We start from the raw sequence: 22,051 nt of genomic DNA on the forward strand, positions 1-22,051 counted from the left end.
ATGCTTCCTTATGTACAAAAACATTCAGGACAGCTCTCTTCTACTCAATCTTTCTCCTGAAAAGCTTTATATTGCAATGTATGATAAAGAGCAGAAGAAAAAATTTATAGAAATCTGCAGTGACAAGGTAGAGTCAGAACTTTTTAACGACTCCAAACACACAAAAATATAAGAAAATATCTGTTTCTCATTTCACATAATAATTAATAAATTATTTCAAGACTGATTTAAGCACTAAAGCACAAATAGATAGTAATTTAAATCATTGTCACCTGATGTCCAGTTGCAGCAAGCTACAAGCAAGCATGATTTGCATCTGGATTATTTGTGACAAGGCAGCAAGTAAACTCAGCACCCAGGAACCCTGACTTCATGCCAGTGAAAAAACCACATTGCACTACATTTCATTTCTGAAGACTTTCCTGCTTACTGGCAAGAAAATTTGCTAAGATTTTAAAAGCATGCAGAAGGAGATGATTCTTTTGTTCCCACTTTACAGCAAGTGAAAGCAATGGAGTTCACTTTTTACCTCAGCAGCTGTGAGGAAAGTAATAAAAAGGGCAGCCTGGATGTGAATGGCCCCACCACTCACAAGTGAAGGGCACAGATTCACGGATCTTCTGGCAGTAATGGCATCTTATTTTGCAGTTTGTGGTACCACTGGGACTTGTATTATTAGACCATGACTTTAAGAGCCTCACAGCAATTCCAGCTAACACAGTATCACCTTCCCTCCCCCCAGCCCACTGTCACAGTTGTGCCCAGCACAGCTGCTCGAGCAGCTGCACTATGAATGGGGTCAGAGAAAATACTGTAAAGTTCTCAACACCCTAATTCTAGTTTGCAGTACACAAACTAGGTCAGAGTAGGCAAGCAACACCTACACTGATAATGCTCTCAACCACCCCATACCATGAAACCTTAGCCTTGCTTTAACACTTCAACAGGAACAGCCACATTGTTCAGAGAGCAACATCCTGGAATGCAATCACGCTAAATTTTGGGGTTTTTTCTGAAAGTAAGAGTGAAGAAGTCAGAGATTAAATAATGCAAGCTACAAAGATGTTGGGCAGATTCTTAAAAATTAAAGCTTTCTGGAGGGTCACTGCATGGAATCTCCTTCTAATGATATCAAGCAAAAAAAAATTAAAAATAAATCCTTGAACTTGACATTTAAATGTAATAATATCACATTACTAGTCGCGCCAAGAGAAGTTTAGCCAAAGTATTTGGGCTTTATTTCCTTTTTTGGAAAAAGAGTACACAAAAAAATGGATTGAAGTGTCTTATGACATTAAAAAAAAATCTACTGAAGATTATTCACTTAGTGTATTAAACACATAGAGTTTTTATAAGGTGCTTTATAAACTTGTTAAACAATGTCTGCTCTGAGAGTATGTAAAATGGATAGCCTTTGAAATAAAACTTTGTATGTACTGAGATACTTACAACAGCTAGCATCATTAGCTTACTCTAACCAACAGAGTACCAACACAATAAAAAGAGTCAATTACTTGGCTTATAAAAATTTACTGTGTCTACAAATTCCTTCCAATTACATCAAGTGTACCAACTAAAGAAAGGAATAGAAAGTGGACTTTTCTTAAGCCAGCAACAGTTTGCAATAATTCCCCTCTTGTCACCTGATAAAAAACACCAGGACAAGGTTGCCCAGCACAGCATGCTCTCAGCATCAAATGTGATGTGCTTATCGGGAGTAGCAAAGAAAACAATCGACAACCATAAAGTCCAAACCTGAAAAACAAACTTGAGAAGAACTTTGCTTTAGGATTCCAAGGATCTGCTCATGCTTCACTTGACTTCTGATTTGCAATAAACCCTCTCTTCAGCTGAACATGAAGGGATGAAAGAGATGGACAGGGCAATCTGTTGAGTTGTATAGTGCAGTAATGTCTGACAGCTCAGGAAAAGCCCCGAGTTCAAACCTTACAGTTTGAACACAAACCCTACAGTTTGTAGGGTGTGATGATAGGTACATTCACTGTGCCTCAGTGTGGGTGCTCCCCATGCAGGAATTGCCTGCAGCCCTCTCCTCAGTGGGCCTCTCCTGCTCTCAGCAGGGCCAGGGCGAGTGGTGCTAACCAGCAGGGAAACACCAAGAGGCTGAGAGGACAAACAAGTGCAAACCAGGCAGTGGCAGCTACAGCATCACACCTAAAGTTCAGGAGCAAAACGCATACCAAGAACTCAAAATTAAAGCAAAAAGGCTGAGTTATTGGTACATAGCAACCAGGCTCAGGAAAGAGAGAAAGAAAAAGATGAGCTAAAAGGCTTAAGCTATTTAAACCTAATGAAGACCTGTGATTCACTTGGATAGCTGAAACTGAAGCAGGGAAACCCTTCAGTTAGGGAGAGTTCACAACAGGACTCAATGGTTAAATTTCATTTATATTTTCTTTAAAGCAGACTGCCTACATCACTGTTACTTGACACTACTCAAAAGGCACAGCACGATGCCATTCCAGCTGAAAGGCAAGCAGAGAAATGGGCAATGCAGGGTAGAGAGAAAAAGTAAGGTTTAAAAATAAATTTTAAAAGAACACTTTGAGAGTGTTTCTTTTTTTTCTTTTTTTTTCTTTTTTTTTTCCCTTGGCCATGGCACATGGTCACACAAGTAATTGGATCTTCACAACAGATTGGTTTCTCACTGCTGGCTGTCCCAGCTCACCCTCTCCTGCACCAGATCTGGTGTTTTTGTGACTCTGGGCTGAACTGCTTCTGTGTTAAGTCAGCAGAAAACCAAGCCAACAAAAAAAGCAATAGGTTTCTGCTGGGATGTCATGCAAAAACAGTTGAGCACAGGCTGAGAAAGGAGACAGGCTTAACTGCCCTGGCAATGCAGGCTCAGTCTGGTCAGCTAGTGCAGCCACAGTAGCTATACTGGCACTTGAAAGCTCCAAATGAGGCTTTAATACTATAAATATTTATTCCAGCAAAAACACCATCTTATGTGGCATTATCTCATCTTTCCCCTGTCACACAAAGTTGCTTGCCCAGACACTGTCTGTTGAGGGGGAAGGAAAGGCTTTTTTTGTTGTAGTTGTTTTCAATCGAGACCAAGTGTCCAGCTGAGCTTGTCAGGTGGCTCTGGGAACAGGTGTGCTGGTGAAACAGGGGCTGCAAGGGACTGGAAACAGGCAGCTGCAGGAAGGAGGGAGCTCAAACCAGGACAGAGAACTAGAAAAGTTTGTGTTTGTAAAACTGTGTTGCAAATTCAAACCATGCTGTTCTCCTCAGTACTGTCCGCACACTTAACAGGAAATTCTGCTCTAAAATAAATGTGGTGTAAGTGAAAAAAAAAAAAAAAGAAATAGATGTAAACACTAAATATATAAAACAAAAAATATATTAATTATATATTTTCTATATCATCATCCCATCTCACAGTGAATGAGCTAACGTATGTACATTCAGATATTGATTCTACTATTCAGGAAAGTAATTTAATTGCAGAATATGTCACAGATTTCTAATGTTCCTGCTTTGGATGCAGCTGAGAGTAATCTCATAGCCTGTGGTCCCTCAAATGTCTCTCCTAGCCACATGGCTCTGCAAGATACCTTACTCTACTCCTAGCACCTTTTGAATTCTTTCCTGAGCTTATATAACTAAGCGACATGGCAGGGCTGTAATCGCTCATACAAGATTTAATGAGTGCCAGAGCTAACGCATGAGAACACTCCCAAAAGAGAAATGTGAAACAGTGAAAACTTCTACTTTTAGCAGGAGTGAATGAAGTTACTCAGCTACTTCCCTAACTGCAGCATAGCTGTCCTGCACCCTGGCTGTCTGAATTAACTAGAGGATCAGCTTTCCCCTTGGAATTTCAATGGCCACAGAAGGCTCAGGCAAACTCCTGTGAGCAGGAATGCAGTGAAGTTTCTTGCTGCCTGCTTTGCCATGCAGATTCACAAGGCACTGGGCCCTCCATCTGTATGGATGCCACCTTAGTGTGGACTGGTGAGCACTTTGGAGCTGTCATTTAGATTTCAGCTGTGTAGGGTAGGACAGGACAGTATTTAATAAACTGTTCTGTCCTACCCTATTTAATGAACCAGTGCTGTCTCTGCCCAAGTGCTCTGACTAGTTACCAGAAAAAATGTAATTTTTTAAACCATAAAGCTTATGGTAATTACAACCATTAGAACAAATATTTACACTTGTGACTACCTGAAAAGTTTATTTAAGTAGGCCACTCTAAAAACTATTGCTTTTAATATTCTAACAAAGGACCACAAATCATGCTGAAGTTCCTGGCTCTGCAGAGCAAAGGCAGTCTTATTCTGAAACCAGTTTCATGGGGATTTGTGTTCTGTGGAATAGAATCTGAACAAGAGCCCTTAGCTGGCAACACACAAAGGTTTTCCTATATTGAAGCTACGCTGCTTTGTCTCCCAGCAGAGAAACTGAAGCCAAAGACAAACAAAGCAGAAAAGAGCGTTAAAGACAAACAGGTGGATAAGACTGAAAAAAGCACAAGAAATGCAAGGATATGCTCTCTGTGCCTGAGGGACACACTCAATGGAAGGGAATCCAAATCGAAGGCAATACATTCTGGACTCTGAAACCTGGATCAAGACTCAAGACTGTCGCCAGCATACTTTCATTACTTTCATTCAATTGATACACAACTGACTCCTCAGTTGAAAAGATTGCACACTGCAGAAACAAAGTCACTTCACGTGGCTTATGAAAAATGTTAGCTACCCTAAATTCTTTTGCTCTTCATTCCACAAAGCCATGTAACAATGAACATGGCCCAATGAAACAGGAATTCAACTGTCATTAAATAAATGTATTCAGAATGCAAAATGTTCTTCTTTGAATGGATGTTGATTAATAGAGGGAAAAAACCAGACCTTTAAGATGTACAACACTGTAAAAAACAATCCTTTCCTGTACCTAGGTATGACATAAGCATATACATGCATGTTTCTCTACTAGTTTAAGGGGGCTAGCATAATAAACCTCATTTTTCACATTGCTGCATCTTTTCAAGACCATTGTTCCACAGGTACTCAAACCTGTTCCACAGGTACTCAAACTTCAGCTTTAGGATTAAGGTAATCCAACCTGGGTGTTCAGGACTCAGAAAAGAATGGCTGCAGCAGTGCAAAGGCATCACCAGTGAAGGGGCTGCAATGCCTCTTTTATTTAATTAATTCTAAGGTTTAAACACTCACAACAATTTTTATAAAAGCTAGTTCATTGTTCAGCCATGAGTTTATTTTGCCTGCAACTGTAAGCTCTGTGTGTCTATTGTTGCTTGTGAAGGCTGAATTCCTCATACAAAAAGAGTCAGCCCACTCAAATGCTTTCATGGGAACATAAGGGCCTCACGGTGAGGTTTGACAATGCAGCTGGACCAACCCAATGGCTCACAGCCACAAAATGAGGCAGAATTAATATTTTCTTTACCTTGCCTTTGCACTGGCTCAGGGACACCTGACCTCTGATTTGACTGAGTTTACTGAACTGGTAGAAAAATAATTCATCGGGAAAAAAAGAATGGTTTCTGGTGGTTTATCAAGTGAGGCCAGATGAATGCTAATAGAAAGAACAACAGGACATCTCTTTAAATGCAATCCAGTCATTTGACTGGCTCAGCCACCTTGTGGAGTGAGCAGGTCACTTGTGAGTCAGACATGGTGACAGGACCACAGTGACAGGACTTGAGACAAAAAGCAGAGTAAGAGAAGAAGTGCTTTTGTCTTATTACACATTCACTTTAAGATTATTTTATACTGATATTAATAATGAAGTAGTGTTCTTACCATTTATTGCTAATTTTTCCATTCGTTTGCATCATTGTCAATATGCTAATAGATCATAATACAATAAACTGAATATTTACTTACCTACAAATCCTTTCTCTCCAACTAATTTAAGAGCAATTTTATCTGCCAAAACAGAAGAATTTCCATGTGCAATGTTAGCAAAAGGTCCAGCGTGAACAAATACTGGTGTTCCCTGGATGATAAAAAAAAAATATACGTAAGTAATTCAATGTATAGACACCATGGTTTAACCCCAGCCAGTAACTCAGCCCCACACAGCTGATTACTCACTCTTCTATCAGTGGGATGGGCGAGCAAATCAGAAGGGTTAAAGTCAGAATACTCATGGCTTGAGATAAAGCCAATTTAACAGGTAAAGAAAAGACTGCACACACATGACCAAAGCAAAACAAGGAATTCCTTCCTGCTTCCCATGGGCAGGCAGGAGTTCAGCCCAGGAAAGCATGTGTAATCATGTGTAATTGTTACTTGGGAAGACAAATGCCATCACTCCAAATGTCCCCCCTTCCTCCTTATTCCCGCAGCTTTGTAAGCTCAGCACAACGCCACACAATTGGGAATACCCAGCTGGGGTCAGCTGTGTCCGACTGTGTCCCCTCCCAATGTCTTGCCTACCCCACAGCCTGCTTGCTGGTGGGGTGAGAGGCAGAAAAGGCCTTGACTCTGTGCAAGCCCTGCTCAGCAATTACAGAAACATTCCTGTGTTACCAACAAATGCCAAGTGATGGCATTTGTCTCCAGCACAAATCCAAAACACAGCCCTGGACGAGCTGATGTGAAGATAACTAAGCCTATCCCAGGCCAAACCAGCACATTATGTAAGAAACTCAATAATTTTTCAGACTTATCAAAGCACATATAGCAAGGAAATGCTATTAGACAACTTAGGGGAACATCTCAGGTGCTTGAGACCTCATTTGCCTGTTTCATTCCTAGAAAGGTAATGAACAGTAGTGCAAACCTACATAACTTCCTCACCCCACCCTGTACTAGTTCATGTTTCACATTTCCACAGCTCAAATACTGTGGTGTGCTATTCTGGCACAATCCTGTTACAAGCACTAAATGCAGCACTACAGACACCCAGGGAAGAGCCCAGCTCCAGCCCTGTGTGCCCCTGTTTTCCTCACTGGCTGCAGCAGCCATTCCTGTGCTGGCAGGGGAGCCAGCAGAAGTGATGAGGGACCGGAATCAGGGGTCAAGGAGCTGGAGAGGGAGATGGCAAGGGACATGCAGTGGGTATAGTGACACAATGGAAAACGCATTCCCTGCTGCTGGAAGCCCAGGTCCTGCACTAAACACCATACAGGGAAAATTGACAGAGCTGATTTTCCCTGTGTAAATACAAATACATGGTGTCTATGTCTAATGGCATACTCCTTGCCTCTCCTTTTTCTGGTTTAGATTGGTTTTCCAATCTAAACCAGAGAAAGGAGAGGCAAGCAGTAAGCAAATTAGCTATGTATAGGAAATTTGTGAGGTGGAAAGCAGTTCTCAGCTTCTCTTTTATATTTTTGGCAGGGACCCAAAGGAAAGGAGAAATTAGAAAATAAGCATTCTCAGAAAGGGATTAGGATTAGGTGAGATTACATTAACTGTTGTTTTTTTCTCTAAAACAGAATACACAATCAGACAGAAGAATGTCACTTCAGCTGTTCTACTATGAAATACTTAGGCAAACAAATGCCCATTGTTGTGTTTGTGCATCTTAAAGCACCCAGCTAGTTAAAGAAAAGGTAAGCAGACACTTTCACATTATTTCCATTGATCTTCTTCTACATTCTGTACTAGGAGATAGTGCCAGCCCTCAAAATTTCAGACAACCTACCAGGCAACCTCCTTCAAGTTTTGGCCAGAAACACCAGTTAAGGAGGACAGAGTTCTATGGATCAGCTGCAGGGCACATCTAATAGTCCCCTGAACCACAGCTTGGAAACCATTAACCTTAAAATACAAGTTGGTTCTTCCTCCTCCCTTCCCCCAGCCACCAGTAACTTAAGGAAACAACCTACATATGAAAATCTCCATTTCACTGCTGTAATCTAAGTGGTGTTTTACAGAAAACATGGACATTTTAGTAATGATGACTAGAAATCATATACAAAAATGATATATGAACAAAAAGCATCTCTTATTGTTGCTTCCTTGGAAGTAATAGCATATAATTAATTGTTTTGCTCAGAGGAAAGACAAGCAACTTTTTAGCCACTGCCACATGCACACACATGGGTAGGGGCTGTTCTCCAGAAACAACACAATTAAGCTGCAAGTCAGATAACTGCCTCGTACATGTTAGAGTAGAAACAGGAGCCAAAATAGTAAATTAAGGAGAAATCGTGCCCTGTAACAAGAGAACTGATGTAGATCACTATAAACATAACATAGTGCTTACTGTGGGTTAGCTTTTTTTCTTGTTTTCTATCTGCTAATGGACACATGCTGCAAAATCAACTGAGATTTTACACAGGTACACAAAAACTTAACATGAACTACAAGTGCCTTCAAAGCTTCTTACTCGGGCGTCAGACTAATAGGTGCCATGCAAAATATGTTATCCCTATCCCAAAGAGCTTGTAACATACGAAATCAAATGCAAACAACTTTCACCAAACTAAATTGAAGCTTTACTTCTACTTTAATCCAGTATTTGGCATTCAAATAAGTAGGGCCACAAATTTCCAGCTACCAGACTCAGATCCATAAGGCTTTTTCCAATTTGTCTTTTATTACTCAGTAAGACTAATTTTACTCTTCTAACCCCTAATTTCTTGTGGCAAGCAATCACAGGACTGGTCTCGTTAGAGCCCAGAGCACACATGGGGCAGATGTGATGCACGGACCCACAGCCACTGGCAGTGACTGGGCAGCCCGGCACACACTGCAGCACCCATGCAAAGAGAGGGGCCAGAAGGGTCTCCTCCCACATTGCCTGTGCTACTGCGCTTCCAAGAGTTCATCCACACAACATGGATAGGAAGGGAATGTGGACTGCAGGATCCAAAATCCAGAATATTGGAAGTCAAGAGGCTCCCATGACTAAATTGAAATCCAAACATACTACTAAATCACTGGCAGAGACAGATGCTCCCCTGAACTCTGAAATCCACCAGAAGGAAAGGAAGAGCAATTGGAATGTTTTTTACAAGAGCAATCCTGGAATAAAAGTAGAGCCTAGGTACTGAAGAGAGTGAACTCCAGCAGGACCTTGGGAGCCTCAGGCACACCTTGGAACAGGGACAACAATGTCTCCTCAGGCCAGCTTTAGTGACTGTGCCAGTCCATCTGTCCCACTTGTTTTTGCTACACTCTTAACAAACTATATGGAGAACCCAACAGTGGCACAGGGATGCATTCTGCTGACTGCTTTCAGTATAGAAAATATTATTATCCAAGTTTCAGTAAAAGAAAATAAACCCTGAATGTCAATAAATATCTGAAGTTATCTGGCCACTAGCAGGATGTTTATAATACTTATTACCATTCTTCTCTCATCTTTACTGTGAGTGGCACTTCAAAAGTAACACAACAAACCACCCCAGAGCAGCCAGCCTGCAACTACAAAGGGCTGTCCCATAGAGCAGCTGCTCTGTTACGCATGGTATAAATAAATGCTGAACATTAAGGGATCAGTCGACAGGAGAACAAATCTGTCATGAGGAACATAGATAAACACTATGAAATCATTATGTACATTCCAAACAAAGTAATCTCAATTCTACAGCACTGGATATAAGTAAGCTCCACCAAAGTCTGTGGTTATTGTAGATGGAGTGCCCTGTGTCTCCCATTTTCAGATTTTTACTGTCATTCCTGCATATAAAACACTGTCAATCAGTAACACTTTCAGGCAGAATTTCTGGTGTCAGAGTAGCAGGACTGTGACAGAAAGCAACCCACCAAGAAACCTCTTTAAAAACCAGCAAATTAAACCACACATCAATTCATATATGAAAAAAGCACTGACATAAGTTGCCAGTTCAGTTCCACGCAGGACTGACATTTGGTAATTTTTGATTTATGACCTTCTAAGCCTCTTCTCCAGTGCATGCAGACATCATATAAAGTTGGTGGAAATCTACTGAGCGTGTTGTTCTTCTCCCTTTTCACAGGCCCTTAGAAGCAACTCCTCAGACTCCCATGGCTTAACACAATTGCCATCCACAGGCTTGTGGCCAGACCACGGAGGAGTGCAGCTGCACTGGCTACTTCTATCTGCCTACTCTCTCTGCAATGGCTCCCTCCAGTCACTGCTACCCACAGTCACCATGACTTACAAATTATGCCAAATCAACTCAGTCATCCAGAACTCCTGCTCTCCCTCATCCAGCAGTCTTTTTGCCATTCTCCAAAGTGATCTGGAAGATCTACTTTGGTGAACAGTTTTGTCCCTAATTGCCAGACAGGTCCATGGCACATTCTGAGCTATATCTGTGTTCTCTGTAATAATATTAATCTGTTTTTTCACCACCTATGTGCTGCAGGATTATTTCTAATTTTTCTGTTGTCAAATTGTGGTGCTGTTGCTAAAGGCCCTTACAGCTTTATGAAGAACTTGTTCTCCCCAAAGGGACTAGGATTATGTTGCCCAATTACTACTGGTAACCTCTTTGGAAACTTAAGATGCTAACTTTTGGATGCTACTTACTAGGTTTATTTCAAGTGTAATGTAGGTTTCATTATCCTCATTTCTGATTTGCAATTCACACATTCATCAGAAAGATGGCATTACTCAGAAAAAATACTACTACATCTACCACCCCAGGGTGGTGTAGTCTAGGATAAGTCTGGCTTAAAATCTGGCATGCTAGAGGGCTCTAAACTCCCAAGTGGAGCACTAGAGTACACTCAAGTGTGCAGGGCACAACATCCTCCTTGTTCCCCTCCTTTTCCTTTATCAAACTGAAGCTATTAAAAGCACCTCTTACAGTTATTCAGATGAAGAATTAAAAATAATGAAGAGAGCTCAAGAGCAGCAACAGCTCAGGCAGTAGTAGAGTGGGCACTGCATCCCCGGGAAGGCAAACAGAGTCCTGGGGTGCATCAGGCACAGCATGGCCAGCCAGGCAAGGGAGGGATTGTCCTGCTCTGCTCTGGGCTGGGGCAGCCTCACCTCCAGTGCTGGGGGCAGCTCTGGGTGCCATTGTGTAAAAAAAGACATCGAGCCATTAGAGAGTGTCCAAAGGAGGCCATGAGGATGGTGAAGGGCCTTGAGGTGAAGCCATGTGAGGAGTGGCTGAGGTCACTTGCTCTGTTCAGCCTGGAGGAGACTGAGGGGAGACCTCACTGCAGTTACAGCTTCCTTGTGAGGGGAAGGGAAGGGGCAGACACTGATCTCTTCTCTCTGGTGACCAGTGATAGGGCCTGAAGCTGAGTCAGGGGAGGTTTATGTTGAATACTAGGAAAAGGTTCTTCACCCAGAGGGTGGTTGGGCACTGGAACAGGCTCCCCAGGGAAGTGGCTACAGCACCAGCCTGGCAGAGCTCAACAAGTGTTTGTCTCAGGCTCATGGTGTGGTTCTTGGGGTTGGTGCTCTGCAGGGCCAGGAGCTGGGCTTGGTTTTCCCTGGGGGTCACTTCTAACTCAGCAGGGTCTGTGATTCTACATGAGAGCAATGGCACAGCCCAGAAGGACCTCAGCCAAAGCACAGCACTAGCTTGGAAAATATTTAGATAAACTGGGGATCTCCTTTACTTGGATAGGTAACTCACATTAGCCTGCAAGCCAGCAAGTATCCAAAGGGTGACAAAAATTCATCTTTAAGACTCAAAGTGGAGGAGTGGAGCATGAAGGAGTCTTCTGAGCTGCTTTGGTTTGGTGTTTTAAAAATAATTTTGTGAGAAGAATTTAGGGAGAAAATTAATCTTTGGGTAATGTGGTCAGGGTCCTGCTAACAAGCAACAGTGTTTGATGAAAATTGGCAGATGTTTCAGCCATAGCATAGATTAGACTAGAAAAGAATACCACATAAAAGGCAGGAATTTTATTGCATAGAAATGTGAATATAAAGAAGCACAGGCAAAAAATAAATGCATGCAAGTCCCAGAACCAAATGCCTATCCGATCAAAAGAATCTCTTCTGACATTTATAATTGTCTTTCAGAACACTGCAACAAAACCACAGTATTTTCCAACAGATATGCAAAGTGCAAATAGAGTGACTAAACAGTCAGAATCAAAGCTACCTTGTCACTGGTGCTTAACACACACAATGTTATCTGAGTGGTGATTATAATACTGAGCTCTGGCCATGACATTCTCAATGCTATCTGACCTCCAGTTTCTCCTATTGGATGTTATATTAAAATTATCACACACACACATACATTCTTCAGACAGCCACGTGAAAGAACAGGTTTCCTTTGCAGGGGAAAATAATTAAGATGGCTATAATAAAATAACACAGACTTAAATTCTGTTTTCCTAATATCCCCCAAGACTAGGAAGTTGTCCCCATCCAAACTCAAAAGCAAAAATATAGTAGTTATAGCTTCAACATGCTGTAGAAAATGAGACATTTTTATCAACTGGTGATTGCACTGGTATCTTTCTGCATTCTTCAACTTTTCATCATATCAAGAGTCATAGTGAAATATTCCAGCTATGTAATTTTGATGGTCAAATGAAAAAATATATATACACTCATTTTTCTCCCAGTGCATTTGTTTTCAAAGGCTGCTTCATTATTTTCTCATTTTTCTTTCTCCTTCTCCCCTTGAATGTTGCTCATCAGTTCCCCATGAAAACGTCAATACCAGATTGCCCAGGCACAAAGTTAGCTTGCACCAATTCTACATTCTTTAAGCTTTTGGGGTAGGTGTAAAACATTCCTCTCATAGCCCATGAAAGCTTCATTTAGTCCATGAAGGCACTGTGGCAAAATAGGGGGGCTGGGAGCCATCTTTTGAAAATGCATAAACAGCTGAAAGGACCCTCCTGTGACTTTGAATGGCACAAACTGTAATACGGATTAGAATGGCCACAGCAAAGCACCTTTTCCCACACAAAATGCTGCTCTGCAAGAATTGTCATGGGAACATACAAAGAAATACACAAAAAGGACACTTCCCTGTGTGGAGGTGGGAAATAGTAGTAAACCTGTGACTTAGAAGATGAACCTGCCTCCCATTGTGCTCACAAGCAGCTCAACAATGCACTGCAGCTTGTTTGCAACACTAGGTAAAATTATGACTATAGCCAGATCTCAAAAAAGGAAAAAAACAACAAAAAATATAAATGCAGATAGAGTTGAATAGTTAAACATAAAGAAATGAATGTTTGCTAGAATGCTTTTATGGATCAGACCCTGGCTTCAACTTTGAAAGTCAAGTACAGCTGCTGAAGAGAAGCATGATCAGCACAGAAATCAGGACAAATTTCACAGAATTTGAAAGTTGGAGAAGGGCAGGTATCATAAGCCATACTTACCTCTAATGTCTGCATTAGCGTGGGCTTAATTGCATCTTTCATCAAAACTGCCAAAGCACCAGTAACTCCCTAAAAGACAAGAGTCCACATTATAAGGAAGTCAATTTATTTAAATATTATCTCGAGACTTCTAAAAGTCTGTATTTACAGTGTGTCTAAACAAAAATTATTTTATTCTGAATACACTTAAAAGGCAACAGGTAACTTCTTTGTCCTATTTCATGGAAAGATCAGAAACAGAGTTAAGTGATCAGCATGAGGATGTTCAAGGTAACAAAAGATGAAGTGCCAAAGGCCACTGAGACCTGAGAAAGCAAGAAGGCAACAGCTTGCTAAAACTGCCTAAAAAAATGACTGATGTATTTCTTTCATGACAGAATCTACAGCATAAATCAATAGCTAGCAGAAACAGAAAGAGTATTTTTCAAGACTTGTACAAATATATACATAACAGATACAGGATGAAAGCACCCTCAGAGTTTACTAGGGGCAGATAAGAAATACGTCACAAGATTAAAAGTTAGAGGTGCCTTACTGTGATGGTGAGATCACAAAAGGAGTTGAGCAAACTCCTGCATTTTGGTTGCAAAAAACTTTACTCCTCCCTAAAAATTCTGTTGAAGTATAAATTTCACACTGACTGACCTTAAAAACCTTAAAAGAAATAAAAGTCATAACAACCTCTACACCAAATTTCAATGCTCATTGTAGGGGGAAAAAAAGGCTACAAAGTGTGCACATCACTATCAGGTTTTATGAAGAGTGATCTCTAGAAACCACCAGCATATGTCCAAATTTATTCTTGTATTACTTTGATTTTGAGATGATGGTTTTCATTTTGAAAGAACTAGATCATGGTTCAAAAAAACCACAGCAGTGTTATAAAGAGTGGCTCATAGACTTGCCAGAGAATGCAAAAAAATAAGAATATATTTTTCTATTGAAAAGAAACATGAAAACCAAAGAAAAATCCTAGCTGCTGTAAATTGTTTAAAATGAAGATTAAAAAACATGGGTACAGTATCCAAGTTTCCTATAAAGAGATGAGCAATAATATTCAAATAAAGAAAAGCAATAGAAATAGTGCCTTTATAATTCCCAACACAGCTTTTGTCAACTAACCTCAAATTTGAGAAATCAAAGTCTGCATGAAAATTTTGATGGCAACAGATAAGATATACAAGTATGTGATGATTAAGTGCAGTATTTTATAAAATACAAATTTCCCCTTTCTGAGGATCACTTCTGAGCACAGACTTCAGAGGAAAATGATGCAGAATATTTGGCCTCAGATAAAACTGAATTGAAACCAAAACAGTAAAACTGGCTTCTACTGATGCATAGCAAGTGTTTCCTTGGAGGGCTGTGAAGCAGAGAGAGAGAAGGAAAAGATTTGTCTTTGCACTCTGCATCTCCCACTATTTACAAAACCCAATGGATCCACAAAGATATAATATGAGAAACTGATAGGAAAACAGCATAGTGTTTCATCTTCTGAATTAGATTGCTGTTTCTTAAGATGTTGATTTTAGAAGTTAGGATTAAAATGCAAGGAAACATAAGCACTCCAGCTCTTTCAAAATAGTGAGACTACACCACCTCCATAAAAACAGCCTGGTGCTATGTTGTTTACAGACCCAAATACTCTCATCTAGAGGGAAAAAAAAAAAAAAAAAAAAAAAGCCAAATGCAAAACTTTACATCTGGTCTTTCAAGTGGTCAACAGCAGGAATAACTACCTGAGCAGCCATGGATCAGACCTACTGGAAAGAAGACTTGGGGAAAGAAGAAGTGAAAAATAAAATCAGGACACTTCTTCCCCAGCCTCCTCCCCTGCTCCTTCTAGATAATAATGGCTCAAATCCTGTCTCCTTTGTTTTCTGATGTTTTCACCAATCTGATAAAAACAGTGAAGTAAAAAACCACTTCCTCTCCATTTGAACTTTTTGGGAGATATTACTAATGCATTATTTTGGAAATACTAGACACACCTTCTGGACACAACAACTCACTTTATCTGAAGCTGAAAGCAAAGAAAAAAAGATGTAAATACTCCAATAGGCATATCTTGTGCCTCCCATGGTTCTTAACCAGGTTTGGTGTCAATAGCAGTCCTTAAAAGCTAAGCAAACTTTTTTTAGGTTTTCATACCTATCTGACGTGACTGAGAACAAAGTTTTCATTTCTTTGTATACTCAATCCTCCAAGTATCTAATATACAATTCCTACAGCTCACTCCAAGTCCTGGATCTGATTCACAAAGCTGTTTAAGGAATCAGGTTCCTATTTCCAATTCAAAACAGGTAAACTTCTTATAAAAGAATTAGGGGCTTTGACACTTGCACACCAATTAAGCTTGTGAGAGCCCAAAGATCATTAGATTTCCACTAACTCACTGTCAGAGTAAAGAAGCAGGGCTCTGAATCAATTGTATACAGATGTTCAACTTTTTGGGTTCCTTCCTGGAATTGATCACAGGTATTCCTGAAAATAATGCTCCTTCCATCTATCCAGCAGCCATCAGGGCAGGTATGCTCCCCAGGACAGCACGGATCACAGAGCATAAAATAAATTATACACATGACACAGGAAAGGCAAACTTAGATGAAAATCCAAGATACTTTCAAAGCAACTTCCAGTGGAGCAGTCTCTGAAGTCTATCAAGACTGGAAATGAAAGCCAACACCAGATGACAAGGAAAGTGATTGAAAGTAACTACTATGAAATGAATAAAGGCTACACAGACTGAAGGGCAGAGAAAAACCCTTTTCTTTAAAAGGAAAATAATGAAGTACTTGCAACTTCCCTTCAATTGAAACTATAGTCTCTAACAAAATAATAATACTTTCTGTAATTTCAGTCCTATAACAAAACTAAACCTTAAACCACAATGTGAGAAGAACTGGAACACCTTTTGTTTGAAGTGAACACTGTACACAATGTTTCTGATCAACCAGAGAACAAAATCTCACTAGCTGACAGATCATTTACATAAGCAAATACGAAGCTATTTATTTTTTTCTTTTGGTCCCAGAATTACTGAAAGTTAACAGTATGGCACAGCAAGTAAGCTGAGAAGAAGTCTTATTTAAAAAAAAAAGTGACATATTTATTTAATATTTTTCATATCTGCTGAAATACTGATCTTGGGCATATATTCTGATTTAGCTTTACATAAAAATGTGGTATGTGTCCATCAGAATTCTACCTCACTGTAAAAGCCAAAAAGCAATTAAGTCTTCAAAATACTGTACAATGAGCACCACATTTTGGCAAAGAGTTCAACATATTCCATTACAGAGGACAGACATTTAATCCATTACTCTTGTGGAAAGAGTCTTCTCATTTAATGAAATATTCAATTTATCTTTTTTCTATTATTCCTAGCCTGTCTCTGCATATGGTTTATATCTGTCAATGTGTATTTTAGGTTTTACTATTGCATTATGATAAATATATTGCATATAAAGTCAAAATTAAGAGCAATTGTATTTTTGTGAAGTATTTTGTGCGTACATCTGGAAACAAATCACAGAGAAAGGTTTAATGGTTTTGGTTCACATAGATTTCAAAAAACTAAAGACTACTGTCAAATATTTAAACTTGCATGAATTTTTTGCATAATTTTTTTAAAGATAGGCAGAACTGACCCATTATTTATGTTGTGTGGTATTTCTCACGATAAAAGTGCCTTTAAAGTTTCTTAGAACTATATGCAATTGCAGTTCTTTGGGATAAAATGTTCCATGTCAACACACTATGATATAGTCAAGCTTTTGAACTTGATTTTGTTTTACAAAAATAGAAGTCAAAATTATTGAACCTGGATTGAGAGCATTCTAACATCTTGTACAGTGTTCTTTCTTTGTTCGCTGTCTTGAAATCTTTCCTTACTGAACTGGAGAGCTTTACCTCTTCACTGACCCTGACCTGAAAGGAGGATGGAAATTCAGGAGCAGAATTGCTTCACATCAAACCTCTTGATGTGTGTGAAAATCTTCCCAAGAAATAATCCTTGGATTATATCAACACAGGCAGCACAAGCTGCAGGGGAAAAGGGGAAGAGTAGATACTGTATTTAAAGTCTAGAAATGGTAGGCTTAGTTCCAAGCTGCTCAAACAGACTGATCACCTGTGGGAAGAAACCAGCAAAGGAGACAAAATGCTACATGAAAGAACAGAAATTTATCTTCTTCCCACATATGAATTATGACTTGTTATGGTCTTTGACTATACTTCTCTTGCTGCTGTTTCCAGAGAATTCAACTTTATACAATAGACTTTCACCAGTGCAATATGGTTTTTCATAAGCTCTCTCCCCCTCTACAAATTTTTTAATTTGTACAGGTGGGAGAGATTATTTAATTTGATACAGAAATCATAGAAACCCCACTGCTAATTTCTTTTGACATTTTTTAAATCCCAACACCACAGCATCTGACTTCGTCAGCAACATTAGTAAGTCCTCAGAAATGAACAATTGTTCCTGATCCTCAAACGAGAAACCTGCGCACACAAGAATCAAGCTCAAAAATATTCACCAATTTTGGATGCTCAGCCTGAGACAACAGAAAATAATTTCTCCTGGTTCAAGGTTCTTGATGGAGTTTCACTCTTTCCATAAATTTCAGTTGTTAAGCTCCCTAGTATTAAACTAGACTGAGGAACGACTAATTCCTTATGAACTGTAAGAATCAGTGTGGACAGAGCACCTAATGAATGTTTTGCTAAAAGCACAGGAATGGAGCTCTCCAAAGTGATGCTTTACATCCTTAACCATGAAATCATATTCCTCTTATTCCCATGGTTCTCATACTCATTTTTAACACACTGCACAACGAAAGAGGTAGGAGTTCCTGCACTTCCCAATCATGACATGCACCCAAGTCTTTCCTGTGCATGGTATGGAGAACCTCCAGAAGGAAAAGAATGCAGCAGCATAGCTGCAGATACTCATAACACATGTCCTTCAGACTGTGATGATTTTTTCTTTCTGGGCAGGTTTTTGGGTTTTATTTTTTTTTTTGGTATAATACAAAACACTGCTTTAAAGAACAACTAGAAACATATGTTCAGTACAAGCAAAACTATCAAATGATTGAGACACTAAGCATAGGAAGTTTGTTTTTAAAAAAGCCAAAGAAAATTGAATTAGTAACAGACATTTTGCTGAGCACTACTTTCATTTTAGGGACACGGTGGAAAAGTTGTAAAATTCTTTTGCCCCAATGGAAAAGCCATTTCTTTCATTCATCAAGCTGATTAGCATTAAGTGTTAGCAGGTCAATTATTTTGCAGTGCTAATAAATAAAAGTACCTTCATACAAAAGTAGTGTCAAAATTAAAATCACATGCCACAAATGCAGTTTTAATTCTAACACTAAATAATTTTAAAGTATTAGCATATGCCTTATAATGCGGCCAAGACAAAGTTATACAATTGAAAAGCAAAAGTAAAACTTCAATAGCTAGAATATGTCTCCTGCATAATTGGGAGAAGATGATTTACTTTGAATTTTAATAATGACTGTACTTAGAAATTTTTTTAACCTTATCTTAATTTCATTCTTAAATCCAGGAACTCTAGATATCATGTTTTTATTTCTTTATTAAACTGGAACCCACTACAGCTGTGAAGGTGCTCCTGACTTGCAGATTTGCTATCTTTGCTGACAGGGCAGGATACTCATTGCTTTACTCATTCATTACTCATAAGTTTGAGCACATGTTCATGAAACGGGGAGAAACAGGAAGAAAGAGAAGAAAACATACAGAGCCTGTGTGACACAGGCAGCCATCAGAGATGGGCTGGCATCAGACTGCTCCTGGCACACAGCTGGTTACAAACATCAGCTGGTAGCTTCTGGCTGCACCAGGACCTGCCATACACAACCTCACGTAAGCTTCCAACCACTGTTCAATGACTCACAGCCCAGATTCAAGGGATAGAATGTGATTTAAAGAAAAAACATACTGTTTTTTTTTTTTTTTTTCAGAAGCTGAAGGAGGGAATGAGGAAACAGCAACTAGTGAAGGTAAAGAAGAAAAAAAAATCTAATGACAGATAAACCTGTCCCAAGCACTATCAGCAAACTTTGAATTAAGAACAGCTTGTTTCCACTCTGATTCAGTGGTACAGGCACTCATGTGGTAACTATCACTGCAACATCTGAGCAGACTCTAAAAGCACAGTAGCAAACATTACCAGCTCTCTCAAATAAGAGCCCGCACTTTGACTCCCTCCAGCACTGAATTTGTTTGCCTTAAGAATTGCAGAAAATGATCCAAGTAGGTTATGGAGACCAGAGGCTTTCTGAGCCAGATGTTACCAGAGCTGAAGAAATGAGTTCTACATCTTGTTCTCATTCTCAAGCAGGTTTTGGCCCAGAAGATGATCTTCCTTTGATATCTGACTGTGCTGTTCAAAGCAAAATCTTTGGCATGTACCTGCCTTTTTAATGCTTCAAGAGGCACAACAAACATGTCTGAGGTTATTCACAGGTCTCTACAGCACTGAACATACCAAATCCTCTGCTGTTACTGGTTGTCCTTTCTTGTCATTAGCCACCACCATTCTCCCCAGTCTTTCTTTCATATCTTGAAGGCTGGTGGTAAGTGCCAGGATGGCCATAATCTCGCTTGCAACAGCAATATCAAACTGAGCCTGTAAAGTAGAAATGAGAATCATGAACCAAATCAAAGTCAGCTGAAATACTCACAGGGGATCATCAGGAATAAACTCAGGAAAGATAAATTTCATGCTGGAATTCAAACAAGTTCTAAATGGTAACTTACAACTTTTGAGATTACTTAAGACTAGAGTAACTTTACATACAGAGTGGACAATGAGCTGTGGGAATGAAGAGCTGCAAAAAGGGGCCTGGTGGTCCTGGTCCATGGTGAGTTGCACACGAGTCAGCAGTGCCCGGGCAGCCAGGAGGGCCAACCCTGTCCTGAGGGCCATCAGGCACAGCATGGCCAGCCAGGCAAGGGAGGGATTGTCCTGCTCTGCTCTGGGCTGGGGCAGCCTCACCTCCAGTGCTGGGGGCAGTTTTGGTGCCATGATAAAAGAAAGACATAAAAATACGGGAAAGCATCTAAAGCAGGGCTACAAAAATGGTGACAGATCCTGAGGGGATACCATATGAGGAGCAGCTGAGGTCACTTGGTCTGCTCAGCCTGGAGGAGACCAAGGGGAAACCTCATTGCAGTCACAACTTCCTCGTGAGAGGAAGAGGAGGGACAGGCACTGATCTCTTCTCTTCTCTGAGAAAATGGCCTGAAGTTGTGTCAGGGGTGGTTTAGATTGGATATTAGAAAAAGGTTCTTCACCCAGTGGGTGGTTGTGCACAGAGTTCCAGGGAGTGATCACAGAATCCACCTGACAGACTTCAAGAAGCATTTGGACAATGCTCTCAGGCATAAAGTGTGACTCTTGGGGATGGTCCTGCACAGGGCCAAGTCCGACTTTGATGTATCCCTTTCAACTCAAGATGTTGTATGATTCTGTGAACTTCAAACACTTTATATTCCCTGATTAATATTCTCCATTACACTACATTTATTTGAGGACCCGTGTTGCAGGCTGTTTAGCCCCTTGGCTCACATTATCCTTAGAGAAGCTCCCTGAAGGATCAAGAATTTTCTTTCTGTGGCAGAAACAGGAAATCACCAGATGTCTTTTGAGCTTTACTGGCCTGAGCAAAGGAACACTGCATTGTGGCGGGTTCTTTAATTTTTTTTTTTTTTCTGTAATGATCTCCAACAGGTTTTTATTCTGGTTTCAAAAACATTCTTGTTACATTTGATCATTCTTTTTCTACTTAAGCTCAAAATTTAGAGTATATGCTGTTAAGTCTTGTGCTTGACCTATGAAAACATAAAATATATCTCTGGTCCTTTTGTTTTTGGTAATTAAATGAACAAATGTGTAAACCAAAAAGCACAAAGAACTAACTATATGTGGCATCAGCTCTATTGCTCTTGTAGAAACACACCCATACTGTGCAGCATTTCAGCACAACATAAGCAATAATTTTTACTTTTCTTGAAGAGTGTAGATTAGTAGTACTTGTACTAATACACTACTAGTAGAGCTCAGGCCACATGCTGTCAGAACATAAACAGAGAAGAACAGAAAAGCCACTAATGTATTATGTGATAGGAATGCAGTGTTGGCAGTGATCAAGAACTGCAATTTCTTTGGTAATCTCTTCATCTCCAGCAATTAAAGGCTACATAAAGTTTAGTAACTGACATCCTACTGCTATATATGTAAGAAAAATGCCCAGGACTGCTTCTATGAGACCTCTGGCAGATGTATCCCATACTAATACCAGAGGAATCTGTTCAAATTGAGAGCTTTGTCTGTTTTTAAGAAGCATCTACATAGAACATACCCCCTACCACTCTTGTGCATTTGCCTAGTACTTTAAGAGCTTCTGCCCTTTTTTAACCCATGTTCCTGCTTTTAGTTTTTGACAGCTACAGCCCAGAGCAGCCCCATTCAGGCTGACCTCTATGTACCCACTTGTTTAGTCAAAACATCTGAAGACACCTGAGCACTTTTCTGCTGTGGACATAGGCAGAGAGTCCTACATACTGCAGAAAAGAAAAATAATTCAGCATAGTGATTCAAGTGAAATGGTGAAATCACAAAACAGATTTTCTGTATTCTTTGGAAGCAGTTCTAAATGCAATGAACTTTGTTAGCATTGTGATGACATGGATTCCACTATCTTTTCTGAATTTGAAAATGTCCTCAGTAAGTCACTGCAACATATGTAAGACAAGAAATAAGTCTGAGA

The 22,051-nt window shown here is 39.9% G+C and overlaps 1 protein-coding gene across 1 annotated transcript in view; it reads right to left on the reverse strand.

Moving 5' to 3' along the window:
• Positions 1-22,051, reverse strand: part of MTHFD1L (methylenetetrahydrofolate dehydrogenase (NADP+ dependent) 1 like) — a 139,191-nt gene that overhangs the window by 77,652 nt on the left and 39,488 nt on the right. The window contains exons 16-18 of the mRNA XM_058801095.1: positions 19,768-19,908; positions 13,245-13,313; positions 5,880-5,991 (exon numbers count right to left, since the gene is read on the reverse strand). Of these exons, the coding sequence (XP_058657078.1) occupies positions 5,880-5,991; positions 13,245-13,313; positions 19,768-19,908 (322 nt within the window). The remainder of the gene's footprint in view (positions 1-5,879; positions 5,992-13,244; positions 13,314-19,767; positions 19,909-22,051) is intronic.

This window comes from Ammospiza caudacuta, chromosome 3 (assembly GCF_027887145.1).
Source record: "Ammospiza caudacuta isolate bAmmCau1 chromosome 3, bAmmCau1.pri, whole genome shotgun sequence".
NCBI classification, from domain to species: Eukaryota; Metazoa; Chordata; class Aves; order Passeriformes; family Passerellidae; genus Ammospiza; species Ammospiza caudacuta.